Raw genomic sequence first — 25,154 nt, 5'->3', positions numbered from 1 at the left:
TTTTGCTGAGGTGATGGAGTAAGGAAGGGAAGAAAGGATCCATGGGGAGTTATGAAAACTGCATATATTATCAGATTTTTTTTTACTGCATTGATTGGCTTTGTTTATCCTCCCACATTTTTTCTTTACTTTTTTTTTTTTTTTTTTTTTTTGGTTATGTTGAATGTCTACAAAACAGCTGTGGGAGTAGCAGCACCCTTCCAGTCCACTGCTCCTGCTTCTAGCTATCTTCAGGGAAATAGCTCCTATAGAGAAGTACCATCCCCACCAATTGCCAAACAATTACTACCCACAGGGCAGGGAGGCAAGCTAGTCTAGCTGAAGGCACCTTGAGAAAGTGAAAGGAGGTAACATGTGCCAAGAATATCCAACCATCACCACCAACTGGACCACCATCTCCCCTGAGACTCTGTTGAAGACAAGCCAGAACCTTGAACACTTGAATCTTGGAAATAGCAATTCTTCTGGTCCAGTGTCCTCAGCTATGACCCTGGGAAGCAGCTCCTGTGAGTAAAAGTTGAAACCTTCCATATGTGTTTCCTCCTAATTAGAATGTAAGCTGCTTGAGAAAAGAGACTGCCCTGCTCTCTCTCTCTCTCTCTCTCTCTCTCTCTCTCTCTCTCTCTCTCTCTCTCTCTCTCCCTCTCTCTCCCTCTCTTCCTCCCTCTCTTCCTCTCTTTCTCTCTCTTTCTCTCTCTCTCTCTCTCTCTCTCTTTCTCCCTCTCTTCCTCCCTCTCTCTCTCTCTCTCTCTCTCTCTCTCTCTCTCTCTCTCTCTCTCTCTCCCTCCCTCCCTCTCCCTCTCTTCCTCCCTCTCTTCCTCTCTCTCTCTCTCTCTCTCTCTCTCTCTCTCTCTCTCTCTCTCTCTCTCTCTCTCTCTTCCTCTCCCTCTCTCTGTATGTATAAAAACTTTTTTCTGAATCACACATGTTTGGGGAATTTGAGGACTACATTACAATTCCAGGTCTTTTCATTTTTTCTTTCCTTCCTTCCCTTCCATCCTTTTTTTCTTTATGTTTCCTACTTTATTCTCTATTTCTCTTTCATGTTGCTTTCTTCATTTTGAATCCTTTCTCTTCCACTCTTTCTTTTTTCTTCTTTTTCTTTTTTTTTTTTAAAGAGGATCACCATTTGTTCCTGAATTTTAATTCCATCAGATTTTTTGACAGGTAAGTATTATTCCCTATCTTCATAAAATTAATTCTTGTCTCCCTAGATATTCAGTACCCCTTTCCCTCAGGGGCAACTCATGTTAGAATAGTAAAGAGAGGGTTAGACACCTCTGAGGCAGATTTCCCCAGCCTGACACTCTGGCTGATGCTCCCAGTAGTGGTATTTGGCAGTTGCTTTTCGTCACAGCCAATCCCCATAGATGCTCCTATTGGCAAGGGCTCCCTTCAATGGCTTTCTTCAGTGGCTCATAGCAGCTGTTGTTGACAGCAGCTCTTTCTGATATGAACTTTTAGCAATTTCTGCTGTCAACAGTTTCTATCCTCAATAGAAGCTTAAATCCCTGAAATCAGTGCTCTTATAGAGTCCTTAGTGTCTTATGTTTATTAACAAAACTGACCTCTGTGAAGGAGCATAGTACTTATACATGTTCCAAAAGCCTTGTGAACTCAAGAATATTTTGAAATTGCTAATATGTCTTAGCAATGTGTATCAGTAACTCATAATTTACTCCTTGAAATGTATTTATCTAATTGCTAGAAATAAAACATGTATGAATTACTTTGGAGGGATTTTATCTCAAAGATACATCTGTCAATCTGTTATTTAACTACTTTGTTTGGGAAAAGGAGATGGTTGAAATTATATTTTTCCTGGAGCTTGGAGTAAACTAAAATTCAATGGGAGGCATAGGAAGCAGAATGGAAAGAGAAAAATAGGGAAAGCAGCAAGATGAGGGAGAGGGAGAGGAAAAGAAAGAGAGTGTGAGGGAGAAAGGAACAAGAGCAATAGAACACTTGAGAAAGACCTAAAGGTTCCAGTGGACTAAAGTTCCCAAATCCAAGGAAAATCTCCAGGAAATTAGGGAGGAGCTGAACCAAAGAATGTCCCTGATCCTGTCTCTGAAACCCCAAGTCCCACAAAAGAGATTATCTATTTTTTATCTTCAGTTTTGTCTTCTTACTTTGAATAGAATACAGCTTGATATGCTTCCAATGACCTATTTATAAGTTGAACTGATTATTACTTTCTAGTCTTACATTGTTCCCTAAAGGGAAGAGAATAATTAGAATAATTATATCTTCCTTCCCAATTTTATATTTATCTCTGTCTTTCTCAATTTCTCCCTGGGAGGTGAGCAGAATTTTTTTAAACAATCATATTATTTGAACCTAAAATCAAGACATATAGTTTAAGAAAAGATATTCTAACTGCAAAAACCCACCAGAGTATTTGAATTCAAATCCTAATTCTGTCACTTGATTTAGTAAAATTATTTAATTTCTTTGGACCCTTTTCACTCATTTGTAAAACAAACAGGTTGGACCAATTAATTCTAAAGCAATTTCCAGATACAAACCTATGATCCTATGATACTGCCCTTTGTTTTCTTAAAATCAAAACTGTCCTATAAAGTCTAAAATATACTGTAGACATGTTGTTTATGCCTTCAAGATATCTTCCTATATTTATTCTCATTATCTATACTCCTAAAATTTTTTTTCTATATTATTTGCCTCAGTTTTCTTACTTCCCATTCCCCAGTCTCTTGTAGTCTGGTTTATGACCTCACCACAGAGAGAAGCTGTTCTTTCCAAGGTAATCAACATCTTCTAATTGCTACATTCAATGACTTTTTTTCAGATCTCATTCTATTTGACTTCTCTGAAGACCTTTCTCCTTCATACTTTAGTCTTCCTAGGCTTCCATGACATTACAAAATCTTAATCATCTTCCTGTCTATCCAGCTATTTTTTTCTCATTCTTTATTATGTTATCAATCTTCTTCAAGGCTAAGTGTGGGTCTTCCTTAAGACATGTTCCTGGCCTTTATTTCTCTTTCAATGCTCCCTTTCTTAGTGTTCTCATTAGCTTTCAGGTGTTCAATGACCATTTTTGTGAAGATAATGCCTAGATCTATCTAACCAATCCTAGTATCTGCTTGTTGGGCATATGCATATGGTTGTTTGCTTTTCTCAAGCAAAAATATTGAACAATATGTTCAATAAGTTCAAAGCAGAATTCATTATCTTATCTCTAAACCAAGACCCCCTTCAAATTTCTCTGTTTCTAATTGAAGACTACTCCATCATTCTAATCACCAAGTCATGCAATCTTGGAATCATCCTTGACCCTTTAGTCTTTTTCATCCTTTATAGGCAATCAGTTGGCAAGTCTTATCAATTCTAATCTCCACATCTTTTGCATCTAATGCTTTTATGATCTATTTTTGTTCAGAACCTCATCACTTCTTGCCTAGACTATTGCAATATTTTCCTAATAAGCACGCCCCATTTACAGATTTTCTTCTCTCTATTCCATCATCTATACAACTAAATTAATATTTAATTTCATGGTTTTTTTCTTTACATATTCTATTGCAGATCAGGTTTATTGATAACTACACAGTCATATATAAGGTAAGCATTTTGCTGGGCACATTTGACATAGGAAACACTAGGAATGTAATTAGGCAGGAGGAAAAGAATGAATTGCTCTGTGGGCTTAATTTGTTCCCATGCTTTTTTTCCTAACAGTAATTTAAATGGAAGATAAAATGAGGTTTAAGGTTGAAAAGCTAAGGAGTCCTTGCTTTTGACATTTTGTTAGTAGTAGGGCAGCCTCTCTAAAAAGCACAAAATTACATGGACTTTTTGATCCTAAATCTGACAAAGATACTTGAAAAAGCCCCTGCCCTTGGTGACCAGAAAATAAAAGTAAAAAAATAGACTTAAGTTTAAAGTTACAAGTTAGCCAGGGATAGCTGCTTTATTATTTTTTTTCTTTTTTCCAAAGAGCATGACAATCGGGGAGAGGAACCTAGAGAAGAAAGTCACTTCTAGCCTCAGGCTAGTTGAGATACACAGATCTCTCACTTTGAGAAAAAAGTTACCAAAGGATCTTTTATCTCTCTAGTTCGATGATGTTAGGGTATATTAGAGCTTCTTTCTAAAGGAACCATATTCTTTTTTTTTTTCTTTTTTAAAGCTTCTGTGCTTTAAGCTAAAAGAGTTACAGAGACTACATATTCCCCACCAAGGAAGAGGTGGCGCTCCAGCTGACAACTACTGCTATAGTCAGCAACTGGAAAAAAAGAGAAAGATAAGTTCAATAACCTTGTGCCCAGCAGAGCTTTGTCTAGCTCTAACCACCAAAGCAGCATGAAGCTACATGAAGAGTCTAGCCAGAATAAATACCCCACATAGAGTAAAGCAGCTTAACAACCTCCCTCCCTCCGTATCTGGGATCAGATTGGTTGAGAGCCATGATGTAATCGTGATATGAAGAGCTTGATGATATATCACTGGAAAATATAAGAATCCCTATAACTATATGTTGTCTCCCTAAGCCTCATAAGTTCCTATCTATGTCCAATTTTCTCACTGACACTTATAATTGTGGGAAAGAATATCCTGGGTTTATTGGAGGGAATGTTCTATTACTACTCTTTTTTTTACTATGTTATTTCATTAAATATTTTTGTTTGGGAGCTAATTATATCTTCTGGATAATAGTAGATATGAGCTTATTAATCAAGCTTATAATCTAGGGGTTTTAAATGGATGTGGTGCATGAACAAGGGACAGATTTGCTTTGATTGAGAATGCCCTATTTTGCCTGAGCTTAGTATTCTCTCTCCCAACTCTGTGTGCCTCTGTGCCTCTGAGTGGATTGTTTCCCATGTCTGTAATACAAATCCATCAGTAAGGATGTCTATCCAAAGCATGTGAAGACTTTCCTGGGGAAGATGGGAGGATAAGAACAATTTTTCCCAAATGTCATGAAGCAAGCACAGTGGAGAACTTAAAGTTTGGTCAGACATTGAAGATGCCGAGTTCATCCAATGCATCTCAGCACATCACTAGTCATTTGACTTTTGTCATGCCATTGGATTTTCATGACCTTGGAAGAGAGAGTGAAGCTGATGACTTTGTGCAGCTCTATCTTACCTCAATCCAGTTCACAAGCCAAGTCAAGACATCAAGGTGTGATGACATTGCTCAAAAAAGGATGAACAACAATACATCCTTTTTCACAGCTCTGTTTCTTAGAATTCCTTTCTCCAGACAAGTGAATTTGATGCTATGATAGTTATAGGAGTGTCATGACTGACAATAGGAAAGCTCTCTACTCTTCTACCCTCATCCCATTTTGTTGTTCAGTCATTTTTTTTTTTTCAATTTTGTTCACCTCTCCATGATGTCATTTGGTTTTTGCTTGTTGTTTTTTTTTGGTAAAGGTACTGGAATGGTTTGCCATTTCCTTTTCCAGCTCATTTTACAAATGGGAAAACTGAGGTAAACAGGGTTTAGTGACTTACTCAGGGTCCCATAATAGTCAATGTCTGCTGGACTTCAATGACTCAAGAAAAGAGAAAGAGAGGCTTAGGACTTTGTGTGATTCTGCCTCACTTAACTTCATATGCAAGTCAAGACATTACCTTGTAAAGATTTTGGTTGAGGGTGAACAATACATCCATTCCACAATCTCTTACAATCCCTATCTTTCTCTAAGAAGCAGTTCAAGAAAGGTTAAGTGTTTTCTTCGTCCTCAGATTATTTAGTTTATACAATTGGAAAAATATCAAGGGCTCATGGGTAGGATGAGGTAATATAATAAAAATGACAATTCTACCTAATCTAGTTATTCAGTGCCATACCAATCAAACCACTGTAAAATGATTATACAGAGCTGGAAACAATAATAATAAAGGTGATCTGGAAGAACAAAAGAACATCAAGAATTTCAAGGAAATTAATGAAAAAAATTACAAATCAAGATAATCTAGCTATTTCAGACCCAATGCTGTATTATAAAGCAGTGGTCATCAAAACCATTTGGACTAACTTAGAAATAGAAAGGTCAAACAGTGGAATAGGTTAGAGTCACTAGAGTTTAATAAACCCAAAGACCCCAATTTCTGAGATAAGAACTCACTATTTGACAAAAATTGATAAGATAATTGGAAATTAGTATGGCAGAAACTAGACACTGATCAACACCTAACACCCTGTATATCAAGATAAGATCGAAATGGGTGCATGACTTAGACATAAAGAGTGATATTACAAGCAAATTAGGAAAACAGAGTATAGTATACCTCACAGATTTGTGGAGAAGGAAGGAATTTGTGGCCAAAGCAGAAGTAGAGTACATTATGGAATACAAAATGGATTATTTTGATTATATTAAATAAAAAGGTTTTTGTACAAATAAAACCAATGCAGACAAGATTAGAAGGGAAGTTATAAACTGGAGGGAAAAACTTTTATATCCAAGGGTTCTTATAAAGGCCTGATTTCTAAAATATATAGAGAATGGATTCAAACTTATAAGAATACAAGCCATTCTCTAATTGATAAATGGTCAAAGGAACAGACAATTTTCAGATGAAGAAATTAAAACCATTTCTAGTCATATAAAAATGCTCTAAATAACTATTAATCAGAGAAATGCAAATAAAGACAACTCTGAGGTACTACTATACACCCCTCAGATTGACTAAGATGACAGGAAAAGATAATAAATGTTGGAAAACTGGGACACTAATACATTGTAGATGGAGTTGTGAAGTGATCCAATCATTCTGGAAAGCAATTTGGAAGTATGTGACAATCAATTCTGATGGACATGATGCTTTTCAATAATGGGGTGAATCAGGCCAATTCCAATAGACTATACTTGTTATAGAGAGAGCCATCTGCATCCAGAGAGGGGACTGTGGAAATTGAGTATGGATTACAACATAGTATTTTCACCTTTTTCTTGTTTGCTTGCTTTTTGTTTTCTTTCTCTTTTTTTTTTTTCCTTTTTGATCTTATTTTTCTTATGAAGCATGATAATTGTGGAAATATGTATGGAAATATATGTGGAATATGTATGGAAATACATATGGAACATATATGGAATACATATGGAAATATGTATACACATTTGACATATATTGGATTATTTACTGTCTAGGGGAGGGAATAGGAGGAAGAGAGAAAAAAATTGGAACCCAAAGTTTTGCAAGAGTTTTTTCAATATTTATATTGAAAACTATCTTTGAAAATAAAAATCTATTATTCTTAAAAAATGTATTTAGTTTTGTATGTATATATTACAGGTAAGGTAGTTCATTTACATGATGGAATGAGAAGACTTGTGTGGATTAGGTAGAAACCTGACTACTTTTTATAACCCGCTTCTGGGAGAGAACTAACTAACAAATGAACCTTTTGAAACTTTGTGTAATTACCTGCAGTTCAATTCAATTCAATCATTGTGCCTGCTTGAAGTGAGACATTCTAAGAATACAGTAATAAAAATCAAGCAGTTCCTGTTCTTGATAAACCGGAATACAGAGGCAACATATACACACAAAAATAAATACTTTTTTTAAAGAATAATAGATTTTTATTTTCAAAGATAGTTTCAATATTCACTCTTGCAAAACTTTGGGTTCCAAATTTTTATGTATATGAGTTCTGGGTCTGCAGGATGAAAAAAAAAGGGGGAAAGGAAATAAGGATAATAATCCCTTCCTCTTAAGCTAATATAGAAAATAATTTGAAAATAAGTGAGATCTTCTTACGTCTTCCTGCATCACTTTCTGTACACTTCTTTAAAGCCTTCTTCAACCTCTTATTGCCTCCTCCTCAGAGATCCCAATTTTTTTGTTGTTGCCCAGTGTACCCCTTGTTACATTCCTACTTTGGATTTTGGGGAAAACTGGTTTTTCTTCTATTCTGTAAATTGTTTCATGCTCCAAAATTACTTCCTAGTCTACCAATAAAAATGCCCATTTTCTTAAAGAATCCAGTTTCAGCTAGACATTAGGAGGAAAGCAGTCTGGTTAAATTAATACACTACACTGTAACTGCTTCAATATCCACCGATCCTCCCAGTGATATTTACATTTTCAAAAGGGAGGAAACACATTAATCCAAATGAATCTCCCATTCTTCCCAATTTCAGGCAGTTTAACCGTCAGCTCAAATAATTCAAGCACTATATATTTAAACAGAAGGGGGAAGTATCTTTTTGGGCAGGGAGACCAACATTTGGTTGAGAGAGACCTTTGTGTGGATATCTACTCTCCTTTTCTCTTTGTCAGCTCCATTTTAATCATCCCTGTATTACCTTCTCTCTCTCCTCTACCTCTGACTCACAGGTTTTCTAAAAATCTGAAGCATTTTTGTTTTTAAAAGTTCTCATGGCAGTGATATTGGGATCTCTGATGGCAGAAAAAGTAGAGTTGAGTGCATGGGAAAGTTAGAAGCAGGATATTCCTACATGAATGTGCTATTCCTAAATCACATTTTTATATGTCACAGCCTGTGTGGTTATGCTTTTAAAAATGTTTCACATACATTATCTAATGTGACTCACATACACATACACATATTTATGGGAATTCAAGACTCTGCTTAATATGGATATTAAGATTTCACTGATAAATTTTGCTTAAACACATCACACAAATCCCCCAAAATATTCCTAATCAAATTCTCTACTTGTTCAAAGGAAAGATGGTTGTGTTTTTATTTAAGTTAATGTCATCCAGCAATTTTGATCTTAGTTTGTTGCAATTTACAGCTGTTTTAATTTGCATAGTGGTAGTTATTACACAAATTGTTCCCTTGGTTCTGCTTTGTTCATTTCACACCAATCTGCTCATATTTCTTGGACTTGTCCATATTCTTAATTCCCTAGGGTACAGAAATTTTCTTTTATGTTCAAGTACTACTATTTGTCTAGCCATTTCCTAAACTGTTGGACTTAAAGTTTATTCCTATTTTTTAAAAAAAATTACAAATTAGTGTTACTAAAGAGATATAAAACCAAAAGAGGGATTTCTGGTCAAAAGAGGAAAGATTTACTAACTTCTTTTGCAGTTTTTTCTTTGCTTTGAGCAAACCAATCTTTAAAAGTACAAACATGGGCTTATGAGTAATATTTTTAGTAATATACAACCACAGAGGATGTTGACAGTGGTCTTCAACTCAATATGCAAGCTATTATTTGCAGAGTTATCCCAGAAGGGGTACAACATATATTTGTATATACATATGTACCTATTACATAAGCATTTTTATTATTGTCATCCATTGTGTCTGACTCTTTATGATCCTATTAGGAATTTTCTTGGCAAAGATGCTGAAGTGGTCTTTTCTAAATTTTATGTTCCTATGTGAAAGTTATTAGTTTGATATTAGATTACCTATCTTCTATATAAATCTGAAGAATATTCAGTGTGCATGGATAGATTAAGATAACAGTAAAAATGACATTAGAGATATATAAAACTTTAAATTTCTATAATTTCATAACTGTGGGTACACTTTCTACAACAACCCAAATAACTCCTTCATGATTTAGGATATATCCTTCATTAGTTATTGTAGATCAGGGGAAAAAAAAACCTCAACCAAGCACAATTATTATCTCTTAGTCAACCTGATAATGAGTTCCTTTAAAATGACTTAAGATGGAAAATAGACGTTTCATCCTTCATTAGGACTGCACTTAGAAAGTTTCCAAATTGTAAGAATCTTATCTAGACCTAGACCTACATACATACACACACATACACACACACAGAAAATACCAGTGTTAGGATAACATATTATATATAACATAAACATACCATATATATTTTGCAGAACATTCTGCAATCCAGAGTATCCTCCCTACAACAATGAGGCAATGAAGTGAGACTTTACTAGATTTAATACATTTATTTAATACAATATCCATGAAAACAACATTTTAAAATTTTACAGAACTAGTTAAAATTATAAAGACATTTTAATGGAGAAAAAAAGCAAGCATAAAAAGATAAATTTTGAGATAGGGAAGAAGTTGATAAAGATAGAACTTATATTTTCAGACTTGATTACATTTTAGAAGTAGTTATTAGCAAAATATTCTTGTAACTAGTTCCTCAAAGAAAGACAAAAAAAATGGACCAGAATAGAAATGTCGGAAACAAATATATACATAAGATTACTTTATATAATCCACTGAGAAAATGAAACCTAGGAATAGGATTAATTGTTGATTAACCTGGATAGTAATATGACAAAACAAGAAATTTAAATCCTCAGTTCATACTATATAATAAATTCCAGATGTATCATAGACAAATAATTTAAAAATCATAAAAACGTTGGAAGAAAAGGGGAAAATAAATTTATCTCAACAATGGAGGAGAAATACATTTTTCAAACTTCTTGAACAAATAAAATAAATAACAAAGCAAGGTATCTACATTCCATTACATAAAAGTAATTTTGTACAACAAAAAAATAACTAAAATTAAAAAAAATAATTTCCAGGAAAAGAACTAATACAAATATTCAAAGAGAAAAACCATTCTTCAAAGTATAGTTAAGGCATATGTAAATGTTTTATAAAGGTCCACACAAAAATTATGAATAACTTCTTTTTTAAAACAAAAATTTTTCAAGATTCCTAATATTAAAATACAAACTAAAAAAACTTGACACATCACCTCATACCTATCAAAATGGCAAAATAAACAAAATGACAAAACTCAATGATATTGGTATCATACAGAAATAGGTACATGATATGTTGCTAATAAAATTGTAAAGTCTGGCACAAAATATGTCCTTAATATATGTTTATTGATTGGTTGAAAGATCACTAAAAAGTAATTTTTAAAGGTGCTTTGAATCAATCATCCTAATATTCAGTTAACAAACATTAGGCCTGTACAACATGCAGTATATATTGTGTAGGACCTGAGATAAATACAAATTTTAGATAAGATATTAACCATCTCTTTATAGAGCTTCTTATTCTAGTAGGAGAATGAAGCAATGATAGTTAACTAACGCATATGATATTACATGCTAAGTAAAACACAAGAAAAATTTAAGGAGTTAAATTAAAAAGTTAAGGGTATTCAAAATATAGGAAATAAGATCAATAATAATGTAGAAAACTACATGGCATATTCAGGAAAGAGAGAGAAAGTATATTTAGAAGAATAACTTTACAAAGACAGATTAGTGACAGAATTTGGAAGGCCTTAAATGTCAAACCAAGGAGTTTGAACTTTACTTGTATAAAACTTTTTTGGGTATCAATATGGAAAGTTAAAAGAAGTATTGAATAAAAGTGATAAAATGCAGGAGCAGGTTAATGCAATAAAACAAATGGGTGATAATGAGTGTGTAACGTATGGAAGCCATGATAATAAAGAGAAGAGAATGGAAGGGAAAGATGTTGTAGGGTTGTAATTGACATGGCTTGGTAACTGATAGAATATGAGAAATTAGGAATATGAAAATAAAAAAAAATCCTCAGGATTTAAAAATTGCACATAAATTGAATAGTTCTCTCTCTCTCTCTCTCTCTCTCTCTCTCTCTCTCTCTCTTTCTCTCTCTCTCTCTCTCTCTCTCTTTCCCCTCTCTGTCTCTCTCTGTCTCTCTTTTTCTCTCTCTCTTACACACATACACACACACACACAAACACACAAATAGAGAAGTTAGAAGAGTGGGTTTATTGGAGAAAAATAGCAGTAATTATAGACATCTAGATGAAGATGTCATTTAAAAGTACACACATATGTAACATATGGTAATACTATAAGCAAATCAGGAACATGGAAATAATTTGCCTGTCAGATTTATGGATAAAGGAAGAATTTATGACTGAACAAGAAGCTGAGAGAATTATGGGATACAAAATGGATAGCTTTGATTACATTAAAATTGAAAGGTTTTTCACAAACAAAATCCATTCAAGATTGGAAGGAAAGCAGAAAATTGGGGGGAAATTTTAGAGCAAGTTTCTCTAGTGAAGGCCTTATTTCTCAATATATAACTAAGTAAAATTTATAAGGATATAAATCATTCCCCAGTTGATAAATGGTCAAAAGATACGAACAGGCAGCTTCCAACAAAAAAAAATCAAAGTTATCTATTTCATGTGAAAAAATGTTTTGAATATAGAAATGCAAATAAAACAATTTTGCAGTACTAACTAACATCTATAAGGGTGGCTAACATGACAAAAAAAATGTTGGAGGGAATGTGGGAAAATTGGGACACTAAAACACTATTGGTGGAGTTGTGAACTGATCCAAACCATTCTGGAGAGCAATTTGGAACTATGCCCAAAGGACTAGACATACCCGTTGACCCCAGCAATAGCACTATTAGGTTTATATCTTGAAAAGGCTTTTAAAAGGTGGGGGGAAATGGGGGGAAATCTACATGTACAAAAATATTCATAGGAGCTCTTTTTGTGGTGTCAAAAAATTGAAAATTGAGAGAATGTCTACCAGTTGGGGAATGACTGAACAAGCTGTGATTTATGGTTGTGATGGAATGCTATTGTGATATAAGAAATGACAAGCAGGATGCATTCAGAAAACCTGAAAGACTTGCATGAACAGTGGAATGAGCAGAATCAGGAAAACATTATGCATAGTAACAGCAATATTATGTGATGTTCAAATGTGAATGACAGCCATTCTCAGCAATATAATGATACAATACAATACAATTCAAAAAAGGCTTATGATGAAAAATGCTATCTCCAAAGAAAGAATTTATGAAGTCTGAATGAAATTCAGATTTATGTTGTTTTATTTTATTTTTCTTAGATTTTTTTTATTGTTTTGGTCTGTTTTCTTTCACAACATGACTAATATGAAAATATATTTTGTATGATTATATATGTATACCATATATCAAATTGTTTACCTTCTCAATGGGGGGGGAAATTTTTTTAAATGAATGTTAAAATTGTTTTTATATATAATTGTTTTAAGTTGTAGGTATATATCTGTCTCTCTCAAGCTCTCTACTCCAAGTGTACTCCATACTCTAATCCTCCTGCCTAGAGATTTTCCTAAAAATATAAATGTAATTTTTACCTTTGTACTTGATGTATTTCAATGGCTCTCAATATTATCTCCTTATGAAACATAAACTCTTCTGTCAGCACTTAAAGCTCTTCATAACCTGACTCCAGTTGTTCTGTCTTCTTATACTTTAGTCACATCCTTGCTTGCTATAATCTAGATGCACTTTCCTATTTTGACATCTCCTCACACCTGAACTTTTATCTACTGACTCCTTTTATTTGCATAGGCTGTCCCTTATGCCTAGAATGTTCTTCTTCCTTATATCTCTCTCCTATTTTCTCTGCCTTCATTTAAGATTCAGCTCAAAACTTATCTTCTATAGAAATAAGTGCTTAATAAAATTGTTGACTGATTGACATAAATATTAATGGTCAAAACATAGTTGGGATAAGAGGAAAAAAGAAAAAGTTTGAAATAGTCACTGTAGAAAAAAAGCTAGAGAATGACTAGGAGTTGAGTGGAATCAAACACATTATATTCTAAAAAATAACACAAGAAAATTGCCCCAAAGTATTGGAAACAGAATGCAGAGTATAAATTAATACTATTTTTAGGATCACAATGAGAGGAACACTATGTTTAATTCACCCAGAAATTTAGTCAATATCTTCCAGGTCTTTATAGCTAAAGGAAAAGTCTTATACTCAGCCAATAGAAATCAATTTTAGGTAACACCAATTCTAAATATTTAAGATTGTATATAAAGAACCTTCCTTCTCAATCCACCCCCTAAAAGACACATTAGGGACAGCTAGATGGCAAGTGGATGGTGCATCAGCCCTAAAGTCAGGAGGACCTGAGTTTAAATCTGACTTCAGACACTTAACAATTCCTAGCTGTGTGACCCTGAGCAAGTCACTTAACTCCAATTGCCTCAGCAAACAAAAAACAAAAAATAAAAAAAACAAACACAAACAAAAAATCCCCCCAAAACCCATTAAAATGCAAGAAATTACCTTATATACTAAGATGAACTAATGTGCAAAATTGTGGATACTTCAAGTTGAGAAAATGATAGATCTTTATTGAGCTCTGAAACTTTGATTCTTTCTTGATAGACAAATCTAGAACTGATCAGGGCTTTTGGCATGTGAATATATCAAGCTGATAAAACTTAAGGCAATATAGAATTAAATACAAGTAAATAAAACATGATTCAATTATAACACTCATAAGAGAAGTGATAAATCTATTGTAGCTTTTAGCTCCATTTCCCAGGTTTTCTTTTCTTTTCTTTTTCTTTTTTGAAATGCAACATTAACTCTTGTCTTTGTTTATTTTAATAGCTTTTTATTTTTCCAAATACATGCAAAGATAGCTTTCAATATTAATATTTGTAAAAAATCTTTCTCTCTTCCTTTCTCTCCCTTCCACAGATAGCAATCAATCCATGTGCAATTCTTCTAAACATATTTCCATATCTGTTATGCTGTGCAAGAAAAATCAGATCAAAAGGGGAAAAAACAAGCAAACAATTTTTTTAAATGGTGAAAAATACTATACTTTGATCCACATTCAGTTCCAATCTCTTTCCATCAAAAGGCTATTAGAATTGCCTTCAATCACCTCATTGCTGAAAAGTAGCTCCCACTTTCTGTAAAGGTGATTAAAAAAATAAAGTCTAAGAATTTGAGATTATGTTTGAATTCCCAAAATTAGAAACTTAATAAATGCTTGGTGATTAAATGATAAAGGAAAGAATCCTTTGAAAAGGGGAAAGAATTAACTAGAACATTTTGAAGGACTAAAGGGAACTAGTTTGAGTTAAGAATATTTCTTGAAATCAAATGTTATAAATTAATGTTAATCAAACAGTGGATGAAAATGGATACAAGTCAGTGTTCCTAAATTATATCCTTATTTGTTATATATAATAAAATTACCCAAAAAATTTAACCTAAATATAAAATCTTGAGAAGAGGAGGGAGAAGGAAACAGAATTGACTAATATTCAGATTTTTACAACCAGGAAGTTTGGGATATAGGGTAGCACCAGATTTAAAGTGAGCAGGAATTGGCTTCAGTGTTTTGAGGTAGATTGTAGCAGAAAACAAAAATCAGAGCTGAGACTTTAATTGACTGCTTATCATCAGGTAGACACCCATGCTGATGCATAGTTTAAGCAGCTATAGTGTCAGAACCTGGCCAAGCTTGTACCACAAGAAGCCTACTGGAGTGGAAACACCCAATTTCCAGCCTTGAACAGCATTTTGGATATAAGCTTGCCCAGGTTCACAAAGACAATAAGTATTAAGTATTTGAGATCAAATTTGCACTCAGGTCCTCCTGACTTCAGGGCTGGTGCTCTATCCACTGCACCACCTAGCTAGTCCTGAATATAAGCTTATTAAAAGAATGGTAGCTGTTAAAAAAAAAAAAAAGTCTTCTCCGCTCCTGTGGTAGAAAAATGATCAATGCCTTCTGAAATATTACCATTCAGAACAAAAAAAGTAAGGGAGGATCATCAGACTCAAACTGAAATTCAAATGATAGTATTGGATTATTGAACTTTAAGAAGATTCAGGATTTAAATTTTAAGTTCTTGCTAAATATGCATTAAATAAAAACATGACAGTAATTAACACAGTTACATACATCCATCAATTTTTAAAGAAACTGTATATAACATATGGCATTTCAGAATTTGTCTCACGTAGAAATGATGGTACATGTTTGAGCCAACAATCTTGAAATTAGATGGGAAGTATGCATTTAAAACCAAGTACAATTCAAAGTATAAAAAGGTCTCACTTAAGATCCTAAGTGAGACCTTTTTATACTTTGAATTGTTAAAGTAAGCTAAGTGTGATCAGAGCAGTTATGGAATATCTTCTATATGTAAACACAGAAGGACAACCAAATATTCAGTGATAAGTAATAAAAGTAAGCGAGTGATCTTTGTTACTCATAAAAACAGGAATTTTTTTTTTCATTTTTTACATCAAAGCTGAGTTTCTAGTGGATGAAAACTTTCCAAATCTTTGGAGGAATGTTACTGTAAATTCCGTGAATGAGGAGAAAATTGAAGAATATCTAAAATGACAGGATCTTTCTACTATGCAAAAATCTGTACTAAAAGTTGCTCTCTTTCAGAAGAGGATGAAGTCTTGCACAAAAGCAAAGATCTCAGAATCTCAATAAGCATGTGGCTGGAGTCTCAAAGGAATACTTTGACACTGCTCTTGACAAACAGTGAATACTTTCATTTTTGAATACTTTCAACAGGATTTTCACTTTTGATGTTCAATATCCAAAAGTCACATAGAATAAAGAAGTATCTTCATCTCCCCATGCCCTTTATTTTCCTCTTCCTTTTATGATTATGAAGCAGAAACAGTTCATTTTCCAAAGTAAAAATAAATTATCAAACTCAATGCTTCCTTTAATTGAATAAGCTAATGAGAAATTGACTAAAAGTAATTTACGGCTCACTTTGTGTTTTCCCCCTGGGGAAAAAGATGCTTGGCATGGCATTTAAGTGATATTTAACTGTGCTTCTCAATGTTCCAACCCCCTTTCATTGCTTTGAAGAAATTTTGTATCTAGGAGTGTTTAAAATCTTTGTTATTGTAAGAAAATATGTTTATAATCTATACCTATAATAAAATCATGATAGAAATATGTTTAAGAGAATAAAAAATTCAACTTGTCATCTGTTAAACATTAGGAAGGGTGCAAGCTATCCTGATGAGCTCTGTGTTATCATAAGCTTGAATCACAGTAGCACATATTGCCTTTTGTTGGAATGTTAAAGCACTAAAGACAATTTAATAAAGTTCTGGAAAACAAAAATTAGATTGTTACAAAGAAAAATCAGTTTTATGTTTGTTATAGTCAAGATGAGGTGGGGATGGGAAGAAGATGAGGTTTCCATATATTGGTCCAAAAATAACATTGGGATATTAAAAACAAAGTAGGCAGCATGGAAAAGCAATATAAAAGGCCATAGTTGAGGGAAAACCAAACCCAATCATCAAAATCTTCAATTCACTGATATAAAGGAAGCAAATTACAGAATTGATTAGAAAACAAAACCCAAAAATTTATTATTTACAAGAAACACTTCTAAAGCTTAGAAATTCATTCAAATTCAAAGTGAAAAGCTGGAATAAAATGTTTCATGTTAGCTGAATTAAAAAAAAATAGACATGAAATCTTGATTTGGGGAATAAGGCAATAATAACCACAGATCTCATTAAGAGAGATAAGCAGGAAAACAACTTTATGATAAGAGGCTATACAAAGGATGAAACAATACACACACATATCTATGTATATTTAACTACATAAGCACATACACAGAAAATGTTAGCAAGGTCCTTAAAAGTTAAATGAAATAATAATAAAAAAAAAAAAGACAAGACAACATTAATTCCAGGTAATGCTAATATTTCTTTTGGAAAGATAAATGAGAAGAATTTAAAAGCAATCAAAAATGGTGAGAAAACTGGATTTGGTCAACACCTCTGGAAACTTTTTAATAAGAAATATATATGTGTATATACATATATATATATATATATATATATATGCTCTCTCTCTCTCTCTCTCTCTCTCTCTCTCTCTCTCTCTCTCTCTCTCTCTATATATATATATATATGTATGTATGTATGTATGTGTGTGTGTTTTCTACTATAGCAAAGACCCAATTGAGATCAGTTAGTATCAAATTAGAATAGTCCTAGTTAAACCTGTTTTGTGATTTCCTTCAGCTCTATTCAGAAGCAAATGAAGAATGCAGACGATGGTGGTAATTCAATATGTCAAATTGTCATTGTCAGTAGGACAAGGGAGGAAAGGGTTCAAAAGTGATATAGAATTGAATTGATTTATAAGGAGACAATACTGGGAAGAGAGCATAGCATAATTAGACAAGGGATGATAGTGTGGGATAATTCTGAGGAGGAAAGGAATTGAAAGTTAAGTTTAAGAATGAGATCAAGTTTAGGTGGAGTGAAATTTAGGAAAACATTAATAGATCAAAGATTATAATCAGATAAAGGAAATTCAGAGTTTTTGAACATGGAAATGGAATATTTAAATAATAACAAGATCAAGAATATGACTCTTTGTGTGTAGATGAGAAAATAAATGAACAAGTCATGAAAAGAGACTAAACTGAGTTTCTGGGAAGTTAAGATATTTGAGAGAATATTAACCTTTTTGTTGAAATGCATTAGAAAAAGGTAAGAAGTTAGGGTGAAAAGCAAGACAATGAATAAGGCCATGAACTCATTGTGGTAGAAGGGTGAATGTCCTGGTAGTAATAATTGATTGAATAACATTTGTTCTTAATAAACCTCAGAGGTTATTGAGAGAAAACAGTAAAGGGAGAGTCTAGAAATAGAAATGAGATGCAAGGAATATTCTAACTCTATTACAGGTAAGTCAGGGGATATGAATGAAATAGCACCTATGAAAATAGTAGTAGAGAATGAGTTTAAAGTTTATTAATTTTGGAATAAGTATTCTAAAGTGTAAAGTAGAAGATAGGGGAAAAATTGATGTGAGATGATGAAAAGTTGAGATGGGGGGATCAGAATGAGGAAGTAGATAGCTGAGGATAGAGGGGCAGTTGTTCTTTAATGAAGAAAGGAATTCAGAAACACAAGAATAATAAGAGTAGGAATGATTGGGAATATGCTAACCATTGAGTACCCCTCCCTGTTCTAGCAATTCTTAGCCAAATTGTGGGGAGGAGGAAGAAGATATTTGTCTCAACATCAGTCATGAATGTTGATTCAAAATTATTAAAATACTGAGAAAAGGATTTCAACACTACATCTCATTTTTTCTTTATGTCTAAGTTGGATATATATCAGGAACATAAAGGTGGTTTGACATTAGAAAAACAATCATATTAACCAAAGAAAATCAACAAAAATGTATAATTATGTGTGGGGCAGTGACTCTTGCCCAAATTAAAATTCGAAGACTCTCAATGAAAAAAAAAAAGAAAGAAAGAAAGAAAGAAAGAAAGAAAGAAAGAAAGAAGGAAGGAAAGAAAGAAAAGATTTATAACTATCTCCATCTGGTGAAAAGGGCAACTCCCAACAGACCTGGTGAGAATAGAGGAGTGTAAAGCACAAATTGCAAAACACAAGATTAAATAGACCCAAAATGCAGAAGCCCCACTAGTCCCTCCTACCTTTTCTCCCACTGTCTGGGGGAATCCAGGCTTACATTCTAAAGGTGGAAATCTATCCCAGAAATAAAAGAATAATAGTAAATCTTAATTTAAATTTCCCTAGAGAACTACTATACAAGATATTCTTGGATGAGAGAATTCTGTTACCTAAATTCCCAAAGGTATCATCACCTTCAAAAGAAGTAACTAAATGGTAATTAAGAGGTGGGGGAAAACAGGAAGAGAAATGTTCATCCAAGAAACTCAAACACCTGCAGCTTTTTAGTTATAGCTCAAGTTGTTATTGCAAAGCCTCAAGTCACAATTAGGGCATAATTCAAGGCCACATTCCCATGAGAGGTCTTCACTCAGTTTATCCCATTCAATCATATCAGTTAACGGGGTTAACAAGATGGCAAGTAATACAGAATTGGTCATTTTAACCATAAATGTGAACGGGGTAAACTCCTCTATAAAGAGGAAGCGGTTAGCAGAATGGATTAAAAGCCAGAATCCTACAATATGTTGTTTACAGGAAACACACCTGAAGCGGGGTGATACATGCAGGTTAAAGGTAAAAGGTTGGAGCAAAACCTACTATGCTTCAGGTGAAGCCAAAAAAGCAGGGGTAGCCATCCTGATCTCAGATCAAGCTAAAGCAAAAATTGATCTAATCAAAAGAGATAAGGAAGGGCACTATATCTTGCTAAAGGGTAGAATGAATAATGAAGAAGTATCTATATTAAACATATATGCACCAAGTAGTGTAGCATCTAAATTCTTAAAAGAGAAATTAAGAGAGCTGCAAGAAGAAATAGACAGTAAAACTATAATAGTGGGAGATCTCAACCTTGCACTCTCAGAATTAGATAAATCAAACCACAAAATAAATAAGAAAGAAGTCAAAGAGATAAATAGAATACTAGAAAAATTAGATATGATAGATCTCTGGAGAAAACGTAATGGGGACAGAAAGGAGTACACCTTCTTTTCAGCAGTTCATGGAACTTATACAAAAATTGACCATATATTAGGACATAAAAACCTCAAACTCAAATGCAGTAAGGCAGAAATAGTGAATGCATACTTTTCAGACCATGATGCATTGAAAATTACATTCAATAAAAAGCCACAGGAAAGTAGACCAAAAAATAATTGGAAACTAAATAATCTCATACTAAAGAATGATTGGGTGAAACAGCAAATTATAGACATAATTAATAACTTCATCCAAGAAAACGATAATAATGAGACATCATACCAAAATGTATGGGATGCAGCCAAAGCGGTAATAAGGGGAAATCTCATATCTCTAGAGGCCTATTTGTATAAAATAGAGAAAGAGAAGGTCAATGAATTGGGCTTGCAACTAAAAATGCTAGAAAAGGAACAAATTAAAAACCCCCAATCAAACACTAAACTTGAAATTCAAAAAATAAAAGGAGAGATCAATAAAATTGAAAGTAAAAAAACTATTGAATTAATTAATAAAACTAAGAGTTGGTTCTATGAAAAAACCAACAAAATAGACAAACCCTTAGTAAATCTGATTAAGAAAAGGAAAGAGGAAAATCAAATTGTTAGTCTTAAAAATGAAAAGGGAGAACTCACCACTAACGAAGAGGAAATTAGAACAATAATTAGGAGTTACTTTGCCCAACTTTACGCCAATAAATTCGACAACTTATATGAAATAGACGAATACCTCCAAAAATATAACTTGCCTAAACTAACAGAGGAAGAAGTAAATATCCTAAACACTCCTATCTCAGAAAAAGAAATAGAACAAACTATCAATCAACTCCCTAAGAAAAAAACCCCAGGACCAGATGGATTTACATCTGAATTCTATCAAACATTTAAAGATCAATTAACTCCAATGCTAAATAAACTATTTGAAGAAGTAGGGATTGAAGGAGTCCTACCAAACTCCTTTTATGACACAGATATGGTACTGATACCTAAACCAGGTAGGCTGAAAACAGAGAAAGAAAATTATAGACCAATCTCCCTAATGAATATTGATGCTAAAATCTTAAATAAAATATTAGCAAAAAGATTACAGAAAATCATCCCCAGGATAATACACTATGACCAAGTAGGATTTATACCAGGAATGCAGGGCTGGTTCAATATTAGGAAAACTATTAACATAATTGACTATATCAACAACCAACCAAATAAAAACCATATGATCATCTCAATAGATGCAGAAAAAGCATTCGATAAAATCCAACAGCCATTCCTAATAAAAACACTTGAGAGCATAGGAATAAAAGGACTTTTCCTTAAAATAGTTAGGAGCATATATTTTAAACCTTCAGTAAGCATCATATGCAATGGGGAAAAACTGGAACCTTTCCCGGTAAGATCTGGAGTGAAGCAATGTTGCCCACTATCACCATTATTATTCAATATTGTATTAGAAACACTGGCCTCGGCAATAAGAGTCGAGAAAGATATTAAAGGAATTAGAGTAGGCAATGAGGAAACCAAATTATCACTCTTTGCAGATGATATGATGGTATACCTAGAAAACCCCAGAGATTCTACTAAAAAGCTACTAGAAATAATTCATAATTTTAGCAAAGTAGCAGGATACAAAATAAATCCCCATAAATCCTCAGCATTCTTATACACCACCAACAAAATCCAAGAGCAAGAGATACAAAGAGAAATTCCATTCAAAATAACTGTTGATAGCATAAAATATTTGGGAATCTACCTACCAAAGGAAAGTCAGGAATTATATGAGCAAAATTACAAAAAAGTTTTCACACAAATAAAGTCAGACTTAAATAACTGGAAAAATATTAAGTGCTCTTGGATAGGCCGAGCGAATATAATAAAGATGACAATACTCCCTAAACTAATCTATTTATTTAGTGCTATACCAATCAGACTTCCAAGAAAATATTTTAATGATTTAGAAAAAATAACAACAAAATTCATATGGAACAATAAAAAGTCGAGAATATCAAGGGAATTAATGAAAAAAAAATCAAATGAAGGTGGTCTAGCTGTACCTGATCTAAAATTATATTATAAAGCAGCAGTCACCAAAACCATTTGGTATTGGCTTAGAAATAGATTAGTTGATCAGTGGAAAAGGTTAGGTTCACAAGACAGAATAGTCAACTGTAGCAATCTAGTGTTTGACAAACCCAAAGATTCTAAATTTTGGGATAAGATTTCATTATTTGATAAAAACTGCTGGGATAACTCGAAATTAGTATGGCAGAAATTAGGCAAGGACCCACACTTAACACCACATACCAAGATAAGATCAAAATGGGTCCATGACCTAGGCATAAAGAATGAGATTATAAATAAATTAGAGGAACATAGGATAGTTTATCTCTCAGACTTGTGGAGGAGAAAGAAATTTGTGACCAAAGATGAACTAGAGACCATTACCAATCACAAAATAGAAAATTTTGATTATATCAAATTAAAAAGCCTTTGTACAAACAGAACGAATGCAAACAAGATTAGTAGGGAAGCAACAAACTGGGAAAACATCTTTACAATTAAAGGTTCTGATAAAGGCCTCATTTCCAAAATATATAGAGAACTGACTCAAATTTATAAAAAATCAAGCCATTCTCCAATTGATAAATGGTCAAAGGATATGAACAGACAATTTTCAGATGAAGAAATTGAAACTATTACCACTCACATGAAAGAGTGTTCCAAATCACTATTGATCAGAGAAATGCAAATTAAGACAACTCTGAGATATCACTACACACCTGTCAGATTGGCTAAGATGACAGGAAAAAATAATGATGAATGTTGGAGGGGATGCAGGAAAACGGGGACACTGATGCATTGTTGGTGGAATTGTGAACGAATCCAGACATTCTGGAGAGCAATCTGGAATTATGCCCAAAAAGTTATCAAACTGTGCATACCCTTTGATCCAGCAGTGTTTCTATTGGGCTTATACCCCAAAGAGATACTAAAAAAGGGAAAGGGACCGGTATGTGCCAAAATGTTTGTAGCAGCCCTGTTTGTAGTGGCTAGAAACTGGAAAATGAATGGATGCCCATCAGTTGGAGAATGGCTGGGTAAATTGTGGTATATGAATGTTATGGAATATTATTGCTCTGTAAGGAATGACCAGCAGGATGAATACAGAGAGGCTTGGAGAGACCTACATGGACTGATGCTAAGTGAGATGAGCAGAACCAGGAGATCATTATACACTTCGACAACGATATTGTATGAGGATGTATTCTGATGGAAGTGGATTTCTCTGACAAAGAGACTTAACTGAGTTTCATTGGATAAATGATGGACAGAAACAGATACACCCAAAGAAGGAATACTGGGAAATGAATGTGAACTATTTGATTTTTGATTTTCTTCCCGAGTTATTTTTACCTTCTGAATTCAACTCTCCCTGTGCAGTGGGAGAACTGTTCGGTTCTGCAAATATGTATTGTATCTAGGATATACTGCTACATATTTAACATATATAGGACTGCTTGCCATCTTGGGGGGGGGGGAGGAGGGAGGGAGGGGAAAAAACGAAACATAAGTGATTGCAAGGGATAATGCTGTGTAAAAATTATCCTGGCATGGATTCTGTCAATACAAAGTTATTATTAAATTAAAAAAAATCATATCAGTTAATTTAGGAAAACATTTCATAAAACATACTTATATTAAAAAAAAACACTAAATAATATAGGATAAACATTTCCCTTAATATTGTTAAAAGTATTTATCTTAAAAAGAAAGAGCTGGTATTATTTTTAGTGGAAATGTTAGCTTTTACTAACAACCAACCAATCATTTTTTGAAGCATTTACTATGTGCCAGATACTGTACTAAAATAGGGAAACATTGGAAAAAGAAGGCAAAATTATCTCTTTGATTTGATAAACTATTTAGAAAATCAACCAAAAATGTAATGTAATTAGTAAAATATAAAATAAAATTTTATTTTATTTATTTTATTGATTAAAAAATTAAATGAAATTATAATAATAATAATGAGATATACTACTCAATCTGATAACAGATTACCTGTTATCTTTCCTCTTCCCTTTTAGCTGCTATATCCATTTGGAATTTGATGTGCATGGTATAAAATACTAGTATAAACCTGTTTTTCATCTGAAAACTACCTAATTGATCCAGCTATCCCTATCCAGGGAGATAAAGGGCACATTTTGAAATAAGATTTCATTGTAGGAACTCTAGAGGAACAACTTCTTTCTAGCAATGCAGACTAATGCTTTCTATTATTCATATCCTAGAAAGTTGCCTAAGGCATAGAGAAATTAAATCATTTGCTTAGAGTGACACAGGACAGTTATGGTGTTTAAAAAGTTCAAGAGACATATCTTCTATATATAATTAATCATTTTATTAGCATAATTATGCCAAAGACGCTCATGGCAGAGGACTCTTGGCTTATATGTCCTGGGAAAAGTGAATGTTACAAAGGGTACAATCAACTATTGCATTGAAGAGTGGACTAACTCCAATAAAGGGTTAAGAGGATAACATCATGTTACTATGGGACAAAGAGATTATCTTCATACCCAGAACATGCCAGCCTACCTCCATTCAAACTTGTTTGAATAGAACACAGTAGACTTTATCATCTTAGATTAAATTTCTTGTGAGGTTAGATGGGATTTGATCATGGTTGAGGAGAAAGTTAATTCAATTTTCAGAGACGAAGTTTTCAAATAAGGACTTTATAAAAAGGGAGGAATTTTGGATCTCCTCAAATCATTTCTCTCATTTGTCTGAGGCAGGTTTTCTATATAGCATATTATGTTGCCTCTTAAAAGAAATTCACAAAAATCACTAGCATTTCTATATATTTCTAACAAAAAATAAGACAAGATAGAAAGGAAAATATTATGTAAAATAACCAAAAAAGCATTATAAATCTAGGACTTAATATGTTGAGACACACAGAGAACTTAGAATTTATTGTAATACAGCTAAC

General features: G+C 33.2%; 1 protein-coding gene across 1 annotated transcript in view; it reads left to right on the top strand.

Annotated features, from left to right (window-relative positions):
- The first annotated feature begins 211 nt into the window (after positions 1-211).
- The window catches only part of ECRG4 (ECRG4 augurin precursor), a 123,426-nt gene continuing 98,483 nt past the window's right edge, over positions 212-25,154 (top strand). The window contains exon 1 of the mRNA XM_051984303.1: positions 212-506. Within this exon, the coding sequence (XP_051840263.1) occupies positions 353-506 (154 nt within the window). The 5' untranslated portion in view covers positions 212-352. The remainder of the gene's footprint in view (positions 507-25,154) is intronic.

Source organism: Antechinus flavipes, chromosome 3, assembly GCF_016432865.1.
Source record: "Antechinus flavipes isolate AdamAnt ecotype Samford, QLD, Australia chromosome 3, AdamAnt_v2, whole genome shotgun sequence".
Classification (NCBI taxonomy): domain Eukaryota; kingdom Metazoa; phylum Chordata; class Mammalia; order Dasyuromorphia; family Dasyuridae; genus Antechinus; species Antechinus flavipes.
This window is presented reverse-complemented; position numbering and strand designations above follow the sequence as displayed.